The sequence below is a fragment of the Elgaria multicarinata genome, chromosome 9 (assembly GCF_023053635.1).
Source record: "Elgaria multicarinata webbii isolate HBS135686 ecotype San Diego chromosome 9, rElgMul1.1.pri, whole genome shotgun sequence".
Taxonomy (NCBI): domain Eukaryota; kingdom Metazoa; phylum Chordata; class Lepidosauria; order Squamata; family Anguidae; genus Elgaria; species Elgaria multicarinata.
In genome coordinates, this window is record NC_086179.1 from 100662206 (window position 1) to 100678213 (window position 16008).

Consider the following 16008-nt stretch of genomic DNA (forward strand, 5'->3'; position numbering starts at 1 on the left):
AGCTCTCAAGAAGCTCCATGCCTTGCTGGGCGGAGAAAACCCTGTGATTTTCCCCGTTGTATGAGAAACGCAGAAAAATCGGATATCCCCATGCATAAAGAATTCTCTTCTTTTTCAATTCCTCCGTTATGACCTTGACACTGCGTCTCCATTCCAAAGTCTGTTGGCACAGATCATTAAAGACCTGCACTGTTGCTCCTTGGAACTTCAGCTCACCCAATGCTCTTAATTCCTTCATCAATTGCTCTTTCTTGTAATAGCTTAAAAATTTCACCAAAACATCTCTTGGGGGTGCACCTTTTAGACTCTACCCAAAGTGACTCTATTCAAAGTGCTATTGAATATAGCATGGTTTAATGGTTGTAATAGCTATAGAAAAGTTTGGTCAATTGGTTGGTTTAACTTAAGTGCGCTGGAATTTGGAAAGTTACAAAAGAAGAACTAGCAAAGTATAAGAACAGAGAAACAGGTTAAGACTTTTCCTCTTTGCCCAGGCATATGGCGGCACATCCTAATTACCCACATGTTTAGTTTTTAATCGGTTTTTAATGCTTTATGTGTGTATGTTCTGTGTTTTAGAGTTTTAAATTTTGTATACTTGTTTTTTATCTCAATTTTAGAATTTCTGTAAACCGCCCAGAGAGCCCTGGCTATGGGAGTGTAATAAATAAGTGTAATAAATAAATAAATAAATAAATGCCAGTCTTGTGATTGGGGTCAAATTTTAAAAAGTAACATAGGTAGAATTCAGGAGATCTCAATAGAAACTAGGTTGGAATCACATAGGAATAACCACTAATAAGAAGCCTTAATTCACACAATGACCAAACTGAGATTAATTCAAGTTGAGGGTTTTTGTAATAGAACATTTATAATTTGTGAATTATTTATTTAATAATTTTTTTAAAACAACTCTAAGTAGTGGGGTCACTTTTGATATATGGAAATCCAGGAGACAGAGATTATCACCACTAGCAAGAACAAGAACCCTCCTCCTCCTCCCTCCCAATCCCCTTTCCTTTTGTGTCATGTCTTTTAGATTGTAACCCTGTGGGCAGGGACTGTCAAGAAATACTTTTGTAAGCCGCCGTGAGAGCCTTTTTTGGCTGAATGGCGGCATAAAAATCCTTAAATAAATAAAAAATAAAAAAAAATGACCAAGCTTAAAGAAGTTTTTAAGGCTATCATTTAATCTTTCTTTCTTTCTTTCTATATTCCTCTGTGTGTGTGTGTGTGTGTGTAATTCTTATATATTTTTAATAAAATTTCTGTGATTCATTTTACAAGAGTTTGTACCATTCAATTCAAGAGACAAGCAGCTACACGCAAACCAAGTGTTTCCTCTATATGGTGAGATTATTAGGACTCCTCTTGTAGCTACAGTAGTAAATTAAAATTCCTACAGTAGCATTTGAACAGAAAGATCATTTCCCATCACTCTACCTCCATGCCAAGAAAACCTTGTGTGTCAAGTTAGGTGTTAGGACACAGGAACAGGGTCAATAAAGAAACACTGGCAACATGGGCAGATATGGACATAGTTCATAAGTAGCTAATTTTAAGTAAGTATCTTGATAATAAACGTTCAGGTTTGATTCTCCCAGGGCCATTTGAATCCACAAGTAACAGTAAACGAACAGTTGCCAAGCAAGCCTGTTTCCAGGCTTGGAAACATCGACCTAGCCCCAATGGGAAACATAAAGATGGTAGTCCAGAATGCTGCAGCTCAGCTGTTGTCTGTAGCTACCCCTTTCCAGCATGTAACTCCTTTGCTGAGGGAACTGCACTGGCTGCCTATTTGCTACCGGGCCAGGTTTAAGGTTCTTGTACTTGTGTACAAAGCTCAACTTGGGACCAGGATACCTGAGAGCACCTTCTCCCCTACCAACCTGCCCGGTCACTGAGGTCAACCCAGGGCATGCTCCTGGTGGTTCCACATAGACCCATCCTCCGATTGGAGTCCACCAGGGGAAGAGCCTTCAGTGTGGCGGCCCCCCTCCTATGGAATTACCTGCCTCTGGAGGTCAGGCAGGAGCCAACTTTGTATTCCTTTTGGTGCCTCCTGAAAACATCTTTATTCCAGGAAGCCTTTCCTTAATGACTAGCCACAATTTACTGTAAATTTTGCTTCTTTTAAAATCTATTTTAAAGTGTTTTATTCTGTTTTTATTTTATTTTATCTTGTACACCGCTCCGAAATTTTCAATGGGGAGTGGTATATAAATATTGTAAATAAATAAATAAATGGTCCATGGGATAAAACGAGTGATCTTTATCATCTGGAGCCAACATATCCTTTTTCTGATCTCCTATAGCGCTAGTAAAATTATTAGCCATGATGATCATAGGTAACAAATAGCTTTCTCACAGACCCCCCCACCCCCCACATGAATTATGAAAAAGTGCCAAAATACATAATAGTTATTTGGGGCCACAGTCTTGACACCTGCTGTCCAATTATGCTTGAAGAGGGTTCAAACTGACTGGAAAAGATCCAGTCAAACTTATAGTCCTTGCAAAAGTATTAAGTATTTTCAGCTAGGTTTTTTCACATAAGTGTGCTTTTTCTGTGAAAGTTACTTATTTCTAACAGCCATCATGACAAATAATTTTACTAGGGCTATCAAAAGAAAAAGAAAAGGCTGCCACGTTAATCATCACCCCTTTTCAGACTGTGGCCCCATGGACTATGTAACTGAAAGGACTAGAGTGGGAAGATCGGAGGATGGCAACAAGGGAGAGGGTCTTCTCAGTGGTTGGCCCCCCGACTGTGGAATGATCTTCCCGATGAGGCTCGCCTGGCGCCAACTTTGTTATCTTTTCGGCGCCAGGTCAAGACTTCTCTCTTCTCCCAGGCATTTTTAACAGCATTTAACAATGTTAAGTTTGTTTTTAATGACCCCAGAATTGTTGTTTTTAAATGGATACTGTTGTTTTTATACTGTTTTTATGTTTTTTTTAATTTTTGTATATTTTAAATGTTTACTATTCTTAATTGTTGTAAACCGCCCAGAGAGCTTCGGCTGTGGGGCGGTATATAAATGTAATAAAATAAATAAATAAAATAAATTCACTGCCTGAAGAAGGAAATTCGTGATTCCTTTTGACTCCATTTATTTCACTCTCCCACAAGGATAAGGGATAGTAAAACTATGGAAAAATCCAGGATTTTAACGTATGTGATGGAACAGCATCAAGTTTCTCCTCCACACACATAGTAGTACCACAGACAATGGTCCATCATGTTATTGGAATGGATTTCACAGGTCCTCAATCATACAATGAGCACTGAAACACTAGGATCTTTAGCTGATGTGTGGAATACACACAGTAGATTCTAGACTGTGATTGATTTAATAGGGAAATTAGCCGCAAAATACCAACACAGCTTAATTTTATGACTAATATTTACACAAAGAAAAAAGTTAGATACTGTATTTTCTGGCGTATAAGACTACTTTTTAACCCAGAAAAATCTTCTCAAAAGTTGGGGATCGTCTTATACGCCCAGTCTTATACGCCGGAAAATACGATAGTATGAAAACATCAACCCAAAAAGCAAGTGGATAGGAGTGATCCGGTAGACATTGCTTACTTAAACTTTCAAGAAGCTTTTGATGGTCCTTCACCAAAGGCCCCTGAGTTAACCTAGCAGTGATGAGATAAGCAGCGATGTGGATTTTCTAGAAAACGTTAAATGGGAAAATTCACTGGGGGGGGATCCTATGCAAAGTACAGTACTATATCAATTAGAGCAATTCGCATTGGGTAATTTTTTTGCAGTTTCCATCAGAAAATGTTCTGATGACCTAAGCAGTTGCGGCCCTCCAAATGTTTTGATCTACACCACATAGCCAATGGCGAAGGATTATGGGAGATATTGGCCAAAATGTCTGGAAAGCCACAACTTGTCCTTCCCTGCTCCAGAGAGTGACAGAATTTAGCATATTTGACTTGTATTTGGTAAACAAAATTAAAAAGTATACCATGTTAATTTTTTGCCCTAATACAAATGACATGTTTGAAGGGGGAAATTAAAGCACACTTATTGTGATTTAAACATTATATTGTATAGAAAATTTTAATGGAATACTTGTAAAAACTGAAAGACAATAGCATATAGTTCTCTTACACTGTTTAAATTTAAGAAAAAAACAAAGGTACAAATAAATTTTAACCATGCAAAGAACTGTGCATGATACGCTAACAACCACTCATCTATTTCAACTGAGTCCAATTCTCTTCCACCAATGTTGTTAGGGTCAGTTTCACTGTCATTACCTATTAGTTCAATTTCACACTCAGACATATATGTATTCTCTGTCTCACATACTTGCAGGGGATAATGTCTTGAAAAATATCAGTTACTTTGAAACTGCAAGCATGTATTTGCAATTGGGATCCATCCATAGTTATTAATAAACTTACGAAATGCAAAATTTCCATGGAAAAAAAATTAAGTACTGGGGATAACAGGCTAGAGCTTTTTACGGACTGGTAACTAATTAAAGTACAGGAGGCAGAGAGTAGGAATAATTTGACAGTTCTCACAATGGTGAGATGTCAGAAAACTTATTCATAAATGATCTGGAATTAGATGTGAGATATCAGATATTTGCAAATAACACCAAATTATTGGTGGAAAAACAAAGATTGTAAAGAGCTTCAAAAAGATATCTTTAATATCACTGAACAAACAATAAATTGGTAAATCAGTGTAAAGGGATGCATCAAGAATAAAAAATCCCATCACTTCAGATCTAAACTAGCAGTGAATGACCCCAAAAAGAAATTTTGGGGACAGAGTTCATTGAAAATGTTGAAGATTGAGGGGAGACATGATAGCACCCTTAAAATACTTGAAAGGTTGTCACACAAAGGAGGGCCACGATCTCTTCCCAATCATTCCAGAGTGTAGGTCATGGAATAATGGCCTCAAGTTACAGGAAGCCAGATTCCATCTGGACATCAGGAAAAATGTCCTGACTTATAGAGCAGTATGACAATGGAACCAATTACTGAGGGAAGTAGTATGCTCCCCCACACTAGAGGCATTCAAGATGCAGCTGGGCAGCTATCTGTCAGGGAAACTTTAAGGTGGATTCCTGCATTAAGCAGGGGGTTGGACTAGGTGGCCTTAGAGGCCCCTTCCAACTCTACTATTCTATGATTTGATGAAAGGGGCTTTATAGTTTAGAAAAAAAGTGAAGGTGGACATGGCCAAAGTTCAAAAAGTTATGCATAGTATGGAGAAAGAGGATATTAGAACCCAGAGTCATCGAATAAGTTGAATGGTGTTAGCTTCAGGACAATCAAAAGACATATTTCTTCACAAAGCACACAGATAACTTAGAGAATATGATGCCACATGTTGTGACCACCTAACCTGGTTCTACAAAATAAGCAGGGGGGGGGGCACCAACCTCATGCAAGTATCCCATAACGGCAGTGGTGCCCCCCCTCCCCTCCTGTTGTTTTCAAGTGTCATGCACACTTCCCTGGGCTGTTTTGATACCCTGGAAGCTCCATGATACCCTGAGCAAACAGTACAGGGATGTCAGGACACTGCTCCTTCATACTGCACAAATGATGGATTGATCCAGCTCCCCTATACTTACACAAGACCCACATTATCAGAAGTGTGTTTAAAGAAAAGGTAGTGCCACACCTATGCAGAGCATAACAGATCTCCCTTTATTCCAAACACCAAGAGGGCGACTGGGGCTTTGTAGAAGGGGGGCGATAAGGGAATGATGTGGTAGAGTTGCAGAAGGTTATAAGTAGCTGGCTGTAGCAATGGGGGTGTTTGGGGGGGGGGGCGTGTATGTGTGCGTGTATGAGTGGGTTCCGTTGATTTTTGCCCAGGGTGAACATTCATGGATTTTTTGTCTTGTGTGAGGTTAGGTGGGATTTTTTTTGGTTAGGGTAAGTGGATTCCCTGTCTAAAAACCTAAAATGACACACAGAGTCCAGCTTCTAGTTTGACTTGGAATTTTTTATTTGACATTTTGTAGGAACAAAAGAGCAATAAATTTTGCTGCAGATGGAGGGATGTTTTGTATAGTGGACTTTGGACTGGAAATGCAAACCAGCCAAGACAGCATGTAACTAAGGCTGCAATCCTATACTTACTTATGTGGGAGTAAGCCGTACTAAACTCAGTGAGACTTTTGAGTAGCCATATATAGGATTATATTATAAGTCTGGGTAGGGATCCATCTGGATCCATCGCTCCAAATGACAGCACAGATAGATGCGACAGCCAGGAGTGCCTACTATCAGCTTCAGCTGATATGCCAGCTGCGCCCCTTCCTAGAGTTGGAGGACCTAAAGATGGTAGTGCACGCACTGGTAACTTCAAGGCTTGACTTCTGCAATGCGCTCTACATGGAGCTACCTCTGTGCCTAGTCCGGAAACTTCAATTAGTCCAAAATATAACAGCCAGGCTGGTCACTGGTACACCTAGAGGTGACCACATTACACCAGTTTTAAAATCTCTTCACTGGCTGCTGATTAGTTTCCAGGCGAAGTACAAAGTGTTGGTTATTACCTTTAAAGACCTACATGGTTTGGGTCCAGGCTACCTGCGGGATCGCCTTCTCCCATACAATCCGCCCCGCACACTCAGGTCCTCTGGGAAGAATCTACTTCAGCTAGCAAAAACTAGATTAACAACTGTTATGCAATGGACCTTTTCTTCTACTGCCCCCAGATTGTGGAATGGCCTGCCGGAGAAGATTCGTCAACTTGACAGTCTTTTAGAGTTTAAAAAAGCAATAAAGGCTGATCTATTCCGGCAGGCCTATCCAGTGAAATTTTAGAATGTTTTAAGGATGTTTTAATCATGTGTGGTATGTTTTTAATCACTTTTTAACATGTATTTTATATCATGTTTTTATACTGTTTGTTTTATACTTTGAATGGTTTTAGTTTTTGTGAACCGCCCAGGGAGCTTCAGCTATTGGGCGGTATAAAAATGCAATAAATAAATAAATAAAATAGGGCATGATAAAAACTACAGGGTTTAAACATTTTTAAGAACTATTGAGGCTGAAACTACACATTTGTGGGTTTTGTTGTTGTTGTTTGTTTTATTTTACCTCTCTGCTATCTGGACTGTGACAACTTGGCATCTTGAACTTCTGTGAGTTAACTTTTCGCTGCTCAGCAACCAGGATCATTGCAGATGGCTGCATTCCTGTAAAAGACTGATAAGCTGGCTGGTTTCCCAGGAAGGACAAATGAGGAGACTGCAACCATAAACACAACATCAACCACTAAAAAAGGAGCTCCTATTTTTAAGTCTCGTTATATTTTAGGTAATAATATTTTTTTTTTAACCTTTCAAAATAAGCCTGCCTAGTGATAATCCTCCTATACTGCAGGTTCACTTTGCTGAGACTGAAAAAGCCATAAGATAGCCTTACAATATAGTCTACTGTTAATATTGAAAGCTAGAGGTGGGGTTGAGGATGTTTTGGATTTATACCCAAAGAATCTCCCGAAACATCCCTCAGGTTGCAGCAAAAGTAGACCTACTTCAAGTAAGCCCTCATTCACCAATGGTTGGTTGTCTGCCTTTTTTATGCTTGGGCGAGGTACTAGGCAAGGATATCCTCTTTCCTCATTGATATTTGATCTATGTTTGGAAACCCTGGCTTGTACAATTAGAATAGTAGATAATCTTTTACTGTTGTTGATCTTTTATTGTTTATTTCTAAACTCCGGGCATCTATTCCTGCTTTGATGAAACTGATTAATGCAGGGCCCCAAAACTAATGTAGTGCTAGGAATGTGCTATCCTCCCCCAGACCAAAATGCTCAGAGTGACCTTGAGATGGAGAATGAAATCAGGGAAGCCTCCAAACGAGGAAGTGTTGTAATAATGGGTGACTTCATTTATCCTCACATAGACTGGACAAATTCATATTCCAGTCATGACAAAGAGGTTAAATTTCTTGATGTCCTGAAAGACTGTGCCCTGGAACTGTTGGTTATGGAACTGACCAGAGAGGAGGCAACCCTGGATTTAATCCTAAGAGGTGCAGCCCAGGACCTAATACCAGATGTAAATATTGTTGAACCAATCGGTAACAGTGATCACAGTGCTATCAGATTCAAGGAAATCCAACACATTCACACTCTACTTCAAAAGAGGAAACATCTCTAAAATGAGAGAACCAATGAAAAGTTGAAATGGGGAATCAAGAGGGTTAAATCCTTGGAAAATGCATGGAGCTTACTCAAAAGCACAATAATAGAAGCTCAACTAAAATGTATTCCACAGGTTAGGAAAGATAGCACCAAGTCCAAGAGGTCACCAGCATGGTTAACAAGCAGCTTCAAAGAAGCTATTGTAGAAAAGAGGGCTTCCATCAAAAATTGTAAGTCTTGCCCAAGTGAGGAAAATAAAAGGGAGCACAAGCTGGCACAAAGGAGTTGCAAGCAAACAATAAGAAATGCAAAAAAGCATTTTGAAGAGCACATCACTAATAATATAAAGTCCAACAATAGAAAATTCTTTAAATATATCAGAAGCAGTAAACCAGCTAGGGAAGCAGTTGGACCGTTGGATGACAATGGAGCTTACGGAGGACTAAGGGCTTTGCTAGAGCCGGCAGGGAGGCAGGGCGATGGCGCGCTGATGTTAGTGCACGCTGCCCGGGCTTCCAGACACGGGATGCGCAGGGACGTCGGGATCCCTGCAGCGTCCGCCATTTTTTTTAAGTTTAAAGGGGCCACGTGCGGCCCGAAGACTGCGGAGATGGTAAGGTTTTTTTTTTAGTTAACCCCCCCCATCCGCTCCTGATCCCTTCCTGATCTTTCTCTCCCTCCGTGTCCCGTGTGTCGTCTCTCCTCCTTCTCCCTCCGTGTGTGTGTGTTCTGTGTTGTCTGTGCTTCTTCTCCCTCCTGTGTGTGTGTCCCGTGTCATCTGCTCCTTCTCCCTCCATGTGTGTGTGTGTGTGTTCTGTGTCGTCTGTGCTTCTTCTCCCTCCGTGTGTGTGTGTGTCCTGTGTCATCTGCTCCTTCTCCCTCCGTGTGTGTGTGTGTGTTCTGTGTCGTCTGTGCTTCTTCTCCCTCCATGTGTGTGTGTGTGTGTCCTGTGTCATCTGCTTCTTCTCCCTCCGTGTGTGTGTGTCCCGTGTCATCTGCTTCTTCTCCCTCCGTGTGTGTGTGTGTCCCGTGTCATCTGCTCCTTCTCCCTCCGTGTGTGTGTGTGTGTTCTGTGTCGTCTGTGCTTCTTCTCCCTCCGTGTGTGTGTGTGTGTGTCCTATGTCATCTGCTCCTTCTCCCTCCGTGTGTGTGTGTGTTCTGTGTCGTCTGTGCTCCCTTCTCCCCCCCCCCGGATCTACCCCCCCCCCCCCGGCTGATGGGCACAGCACTCAGCGCTGTGGCCAGTCCGCGACTTTTTGCGGCTACTCGTAAGCGAGTAGCCGCAAAAAGCCACGGAAGTCTCTAGACATTCCGCAGCTCTGGCCTCAGGCCGGAGCTGCGGAAAAGGCGCGCCATAAACGACTTCGCTTATGGCGCGTTAGAGGAGGCTTCAGTGCGGCCTGGAGCCGGATTCCCCTGTGCGTCATGTGGAAGCACAGCAGGGAAACCGGCTCTCAAGGCGCGCTAAGGCCTCGTCTAGGAACGCCCTAAGTGTTCACTGCAGAGGATACAGGACAGATGCCTGTGCCTGAACTTATGTTTTCTGGAAGGGAGTCTGAGGAACTGCGGCAAATAGTGGTGACAAAAGATGTTCTCACCCTTATGGACAAATTGAAAGCAAATAAAGTACCAGGCTCAGATGGCATCCATCCTAGAGTTCTCAAAGAACTCAAATATGAAATTGCGGCCCTCCTCACAAAAATATGCAACATATCCCTAAGCTCAGCCTCTGTACCAGAGGACTGGAAGATGGCCAATGTAACACCAATTTTCAAAAAGGGATCCGGGGGGGATCCAGGAAATTACAGGCCAGTTAGCTTGACATCTGTTCCAGGTAAATTGGTTGAAAGCATTATTAAAGACACAATTAGTAAGCATATAAAAGGATAGGTCCTGCTGAAGAAGAATCAACATGCCTCCTGCAAAGGCAAGTCCTGTCTCACTAATCTACTAGAATTCTTTGAAAGTGTCAACAAACATGTAGACAGGGGTGATCCGGTGGACATTGTTTACTTGGATTTCCAAAAGGTTTTTGATCAAGTCCCCCACCAAAGACTCCTGAATAAACTTAGTAGACATGGAATAAGAGAGGTCCTCTTATGGATCAGTAACTGGTTAAAGAACAGAAAGCAGAGAGTAGGAATAAATGGACAATTCTCCCGATGGAGGGAAGTAAATAGTGGGGTCCCACAGGGATTGGGATTGGGACCAATTCTTTTCAACTTGTTCATAAATGATCTGGAATTAGGAGTGCACAGTGAAGTGGGCAAGTTTGCTGACGACACCAAATTATTTAAGATTGTTAAAACACAAAGGGATTGTGAAGAACTCCAAAGGGATCTCTTCAAGCTGGGACAGTGGGCATCCAAATGGCAGATGCGGTTCAATGTAAATTGATGGTGCTATATAAATAAATAATAATAATAATGTAAGCAAGTGTAAGGTGATGCACGTTGGGGAAAAAACCCCAACTTCAAGTATAACCTAATGGGCTCTGAGCTGGCAGTGACCGAACAAGAAAGAGATCTTGGGATTGTGGTGGACAGCTCAATGAAAATATCCACCCAGTGTATGGCCGCTGTAAAGGCAAACTCCATGTTAGGCATTACAAGAAAATGAATTGAGAATAAAATGGCCAGTATCATACTGCCCTTATACAAATCTATGGTGCGACCACACTTAGAATACTGTGTACAGTTCTGGTCACACCTAAAAAAGGATATTATAGAGCTGGAAAAAGTGCAGAAAAGGGCAACTAAAATTATTAAGGGGCTGGAGCATCTCCCCTATGAGGGAAGGTTACATGAACTGGGATTGTTTAGCTTGGAAAAAAGGAGGCTATGGGGAGACATGATAGAGGTGTACAAAATTATTCATGGTATGGAGAATGTGGATAGGGAGACATTTTTCTCCCTCTCTCAAAATACTAGAACCCAGGGTCATCCCATGAAGCTGATTGGTCAGAGATCCAGGACAAATAAAAGGAAGTACTTCTTCACACAGCACATAGTAAAATTATGGAACTCACTACCACAAGATGTAGTGATGGTCACCAATTTGGATGGCTTTAAAAGGGGGTTAGATAAATTCCTGGAGGCAAAGGCTATCAATGGCTACTAGCCCTGATGGTTGTGTGCTATCTCTAGTATTCAAGGCAGTAAGCCTGTTTTGCTGGGGAACATGGGTGGGAGGGTGCTGTAGCACCATGTTCTGCTTGTTCATCCCTGGCCAATGGCTGGTTGGCCACTGTGTGAACAGAGTACTGGACTAGATGGACCCTTGGTCTGATCCAGCGTGGCACTTCTGATGTTATTAATACTTTTAGTGATCTGTCCGATAATTCAATTAATTGGTCAAAGTCTGAATTGATGCCGATTGGAGATAGCCTATTTCCTAGCATGTTGGCTAATGGTCAATTTTGATGGTCCCCTAATTTTATTACTTATCTGGGAATACTCATTCCCAAAGATGATTAAAATAAATTTGAATAAGCTGATTGGTGAGATTGCTTGAGATATTTTATTTATTACATTTATATACCACCCCATAGCTGAAGTTCTCTGGGTGGTTAACAAAGAGATATAGATAGGCACCATTAAGGTTGAGTTTGTGGGGTAAAGTCAACACACTTAAGATTATTATTGTACCTTGAATTCTGTGTTTTACGTGGGATGCCTTTACTTATACCTGGCAAATATTGTATTATATTATCACGTTGGAGGGATAAATGCTCACCTTCAATAATGCAATTTTTTTTAATGGTATACCTGATGAAAAATGATATTTCTGTATATGTATTTTTTTCTCTTTCATGATTTATTTTGTTTTGTTGATATTCTCAAGGGAATATTCTCAAGGGAAGGGAGAAAGTAAGCACAAAATAACACTAGCACTTTTTATTGGTATAGAAATACAATGGTAACTGTTGGGGTACATTACACATTCTGACGTTTTTCTAGTGTTATTTTCCATTTTTTATTCCATGTTATCCAAAATACCGGAGTCATAAATCCACACAAGGGATAATGGGATTTTGTTTAAAACGTGAGGTGTAGATTTAACACGTGTGTGCGCGCTCGCTCTCACACACAGAACGAGCTCTTGGCTTTACTACCTTTTGGACTTGGTGGAACCGGCTATTGCCCACCGCAGCTTCTTTGGATGCCACCCTATCGAAGGCATTCGGGATTGTTCTTTAAGAAGCAGCCCCAGGATGACTCTGCAACGCCCCAACCCGAACCCAGCCTTGAGAGCGAGGAAGGCGCCACTGAGGGCGGGTTAGGCTTCCGGAATGGGCCGGGCACCCGGGAGCCCCCGTTTCCCCATGCTTCCACCGGCAGTGCCCACGTCTGCCCGGGAGGGACACGCAAATGCGGTCAACGGGGAACTTGAAGGGCGGCAGCAAGTTTAACGACAGGCTCCATTTCACTTCCCCGCAAGATTTAGGAGCGGCAACTCCCGGATGCCAGTTTTGCCCGGCCTCCCCCGCCCGCGTCCTGAACACACCGCGGGGCGAAAAACAAGAACTCCAGACACCACGCCGCCGCCCCGCCATACCCTAAAGGCGCGATGCCGCCCGTTTGCCGCCCAGTGCCCGCGGCTGGCGTGACCGAGCACGACCGGGGATGTCTGCTTCGGCGCCCCGTAGCTAACACGGTCGCCATGGATTGTGGCGCCCGTAGTCCTGTAAATGTAGACCGATCGATCGATATCATCGGCGTGGAAGCAACGGGGGGAGGGGGAGCGGCGGCGCTGGGTCACGGCCATACCGTGTCGTTGTCCGCATCTCCTAAGCAGATGGCGCGCGGGAAGACGCTCCCGCTGAACTCCAGCGCCACGCGCTGCACGTAGTTGACGGACCGCATGATCCCACCGAGCGATTCCGCATTGCCCGGCCAGGCGCCAGTGTCGCACAGCCGCTCTAGATCTCTATGGCAGCGTGATGTAATAACGAAGCGCCATTGGGGAGGAAACGTGCATAGAGGTATGAAAAAAGCAGGAGTCAAAATTGCATATTTGGAGATAAAACTCCCCGGCTTTTTTCTTTAAAAAACAACAACAGGTTTGTGTCTCCCGAAACTGAAAGGAGAGCTGCCATTTTAGAGTGTCTTTAGAGGGGTTTAAAACAAATGACAGTACTTGCCCATAGGGAAACCATACTTGCTCATAGGGATCCATTGAAAAGCGCTTGCCTAGGGAATCATAGGACAGAATTCTCCATAGAGAAACCATACATGCCCATAGGGATCCAGTGCAAATCGCTTGCCCGTAGAAAACAATGGGACAGAATTCTCCATAGAGAAACCATACTTGCGCAGAGGGATCCAATGCAAAGTGCTTGCCTCTAGGGAATCATAGAACAGAATTCTCCATAGAGAAATCATACATGCCCATAGGGATCCAATGCAAACCATTTGCCCATAGGGAAACATAGGACAGAATTCTCTATAGAGAAACCGTACTTGCCCATAGGGATCCCATGCAAACCCCTTGCCCATAGAAAACAATATGACAGAATTCTCCATAGAGAAACCATACTTGCCCATAGGGATCCAATGCAAACCATTTGCCTCTAGGGAAACATAGGACAGAATTCTCTATAGAGAAACCATACTTGCCCATAGCGATCCATTGCAAAGTGCTTGCCTCTAGGGAATCATAGGACAGAATTCTCCATAGAGAAACCATACTTGCCCATAAGGATCCAATGCAAACTGCTTGCCCGTAGAAAACAATGGGACAGAATTCTCCATAGAGAAACCATACTTGTGCAGAGGGATCCAATGCAAACCACTTGCCCATAGAAAACAATAGTACAGAATTCTCCATAGAGAAACCATACTTGCCCATAGGGATCCATTGAAAAGTACTTGCCTCTAGGGAAACAGGACAGAATTGGGTTAGATGAAGTTATTGATGAAGCTATTTGCAATTTCATTTGTCCGTACCAATTAAAGGATAAAATCCTACTCTGCCCAACACACATATATGAAAGTATTGTCTTAGGCAATGTAGATGTATTCTATAATTTCCTAGATACAAATCTTGCTCTTAACAAAGACTTTCTGCTGATACCCTTGAACACTGATATTGTTGGTACTGGTCTACATTGGCTACCTGGTATTATAATTTTCAAAACAAAAGAAGTAATTATAGTTGATTAAATGAAAAATAGAAAACAATCAATGCAGCGTGGACACATTCTCCTTTGTATTGCAGCTGCATGTTATCAGGTAGTCCGGGTACCATTGGAGATAGACTGCAAAGACTGGAAGGTGTTTTTGTGTGAGGATATACCACAACAAAGGAATTCCTATGACTGTGGAATACACACAGATTTAAATGCATACACAACCATATCTGGGGAGGAACGCAGCGCTGTTGTAAGTAAGAGAGCAAGGTCTTGTATAGGGATACAGGTGGGCATGCATCAGAATTGTGCCTGCAAGAAAGGAAAGTCAAGGAAACGATTTCTCATCTACACCAAAATGCATAAAAAAATACTAAGAATATCTTCAGCTGTGGACGTTGTGGTGGCACCATTGTCAACATATTTATTACCGTTGACAGACAAAGAGGAAAGTAGATGGACAAGGTGACCGAATGGTTTTCTGTTGCATTTGCAGGACATGGTATCATGTAGCACAGTGGTTCTCAAACTTTTTCAGGTAACCTCCCCCTTGGTTCCACAAACTCATGCCCAGTGCCCCCTGCCCTACACTATAAAAATCATTATTCAGAATAGCAGTTTTCAACAACCCACTAAGGAAGATAATAACAATAAAATTCAAAACGGTAACAATTAATTGAATATGTATTCAAAATCCAATTACATTTTTTTAGTTCATTCAATTAAACATAATTGATTAACTTGATCCAGTGATATCATCTTTTAAAGTCTGATAGTCATTTAGCAAGAATATTAGATATCACATTTAGTAACTAAGGTAGATAGAGTACCTCACTATTCTGTAAATTCTTAATGTGATGGATGGGCTTGATGAAGTGATGGAAGGAAAGGAACCACTCATGCAAGCACTGAGTCATTACTGACTCTTGGAGTCATTACTGACTCTTTCGCTGATGTTTTCTTGGCAGGCCTTATAGTGGGATGGTTTGCTGTTGCCTTCCCCGGCCGTGATTACCTTTCCCCCAGCTAACTGGGTACTCATTTTACTGACCTCGGGAGGATGGAAGGCTGAGTTGACCTGAGCCAGCTGCCTGAAACCAGCTTCCGCTGGGATCGAACTCAGGCCGTGGGGAGAGTTTCAGCTGCAGAAACTGCTGCTTTACCGCTCTGCGATACCAATTTCCCAATGTCTGGTTTAAAGTCACTTAACATGAGTCTTAAATCACCACGTTTAGTAATCGGGAGTCAATTTCTTTGCTTGGAGAGAAGTAGGCAGACCACACTAAAACCACATTCCACCAAATATGATGTTGGAAATGCAACCATGAGCTTCTGAACCACTCTCCATAGCGCAGGACAGTGATCAGAAATTTCCTTCTGTAACCAAAACTCCTGGTACGATTTCTTAAACTTTGGCTTCAGCTCAATGTCATTCTGTAGCTCAATTGGCCCCTTTAAATGGGAAGCACCTGTCTCAGGCTTGCCGAGGGAGGGAGGGAAAAGAGAGCTAACACCTCTGTTTTGCAGCTGGCGGGGCGGGGCACACCACGCAGGGTATGTCTCTTCATTAGCATTTTGGTGCTTTTGAAACATTTCAATTCACTGTTAAAAGGACTTTTCTTAAATGGTATTAATACATGTGTGGATTCTTCCCCTATATGGCTTAGGACCAAACTACCTTTTCCCATAAAAATGTCCCTAGGTTTTAAGACCTTCTGGAGAG

At 42.3% G+C, this 16008-nt stretch overlaps 1 protein-coding gene across 2 annotated transcripts in view; it reads right to left on the bottom strand.

Moving 5' to 3' along the window:
* The window catches only part of ITFG2 (integrin alpha FG-GAP repeat containing 2), a 106754-nt gene extending 93705 nt beyond the window's left edge, over positions 1 to 13049 (bottom strand). For both annotated transcript variants that reach the window (XM_063134409.1, XM_063134408.1), the window contains exon 1: positions 12925 to 13049. In XM_063134409.1, the coding sequence (XP_062990479.1) occupies positions 12925 to 13020 (96 nt within the window). In that variant the 5' untranslated portion in view covers positions 13021 to 13049. The remainder of the gene's footprint in view (positions 1 to 12924) is intronic.
* Positions 13050 to 16008: the final 2959 nt, after the last annotated feature.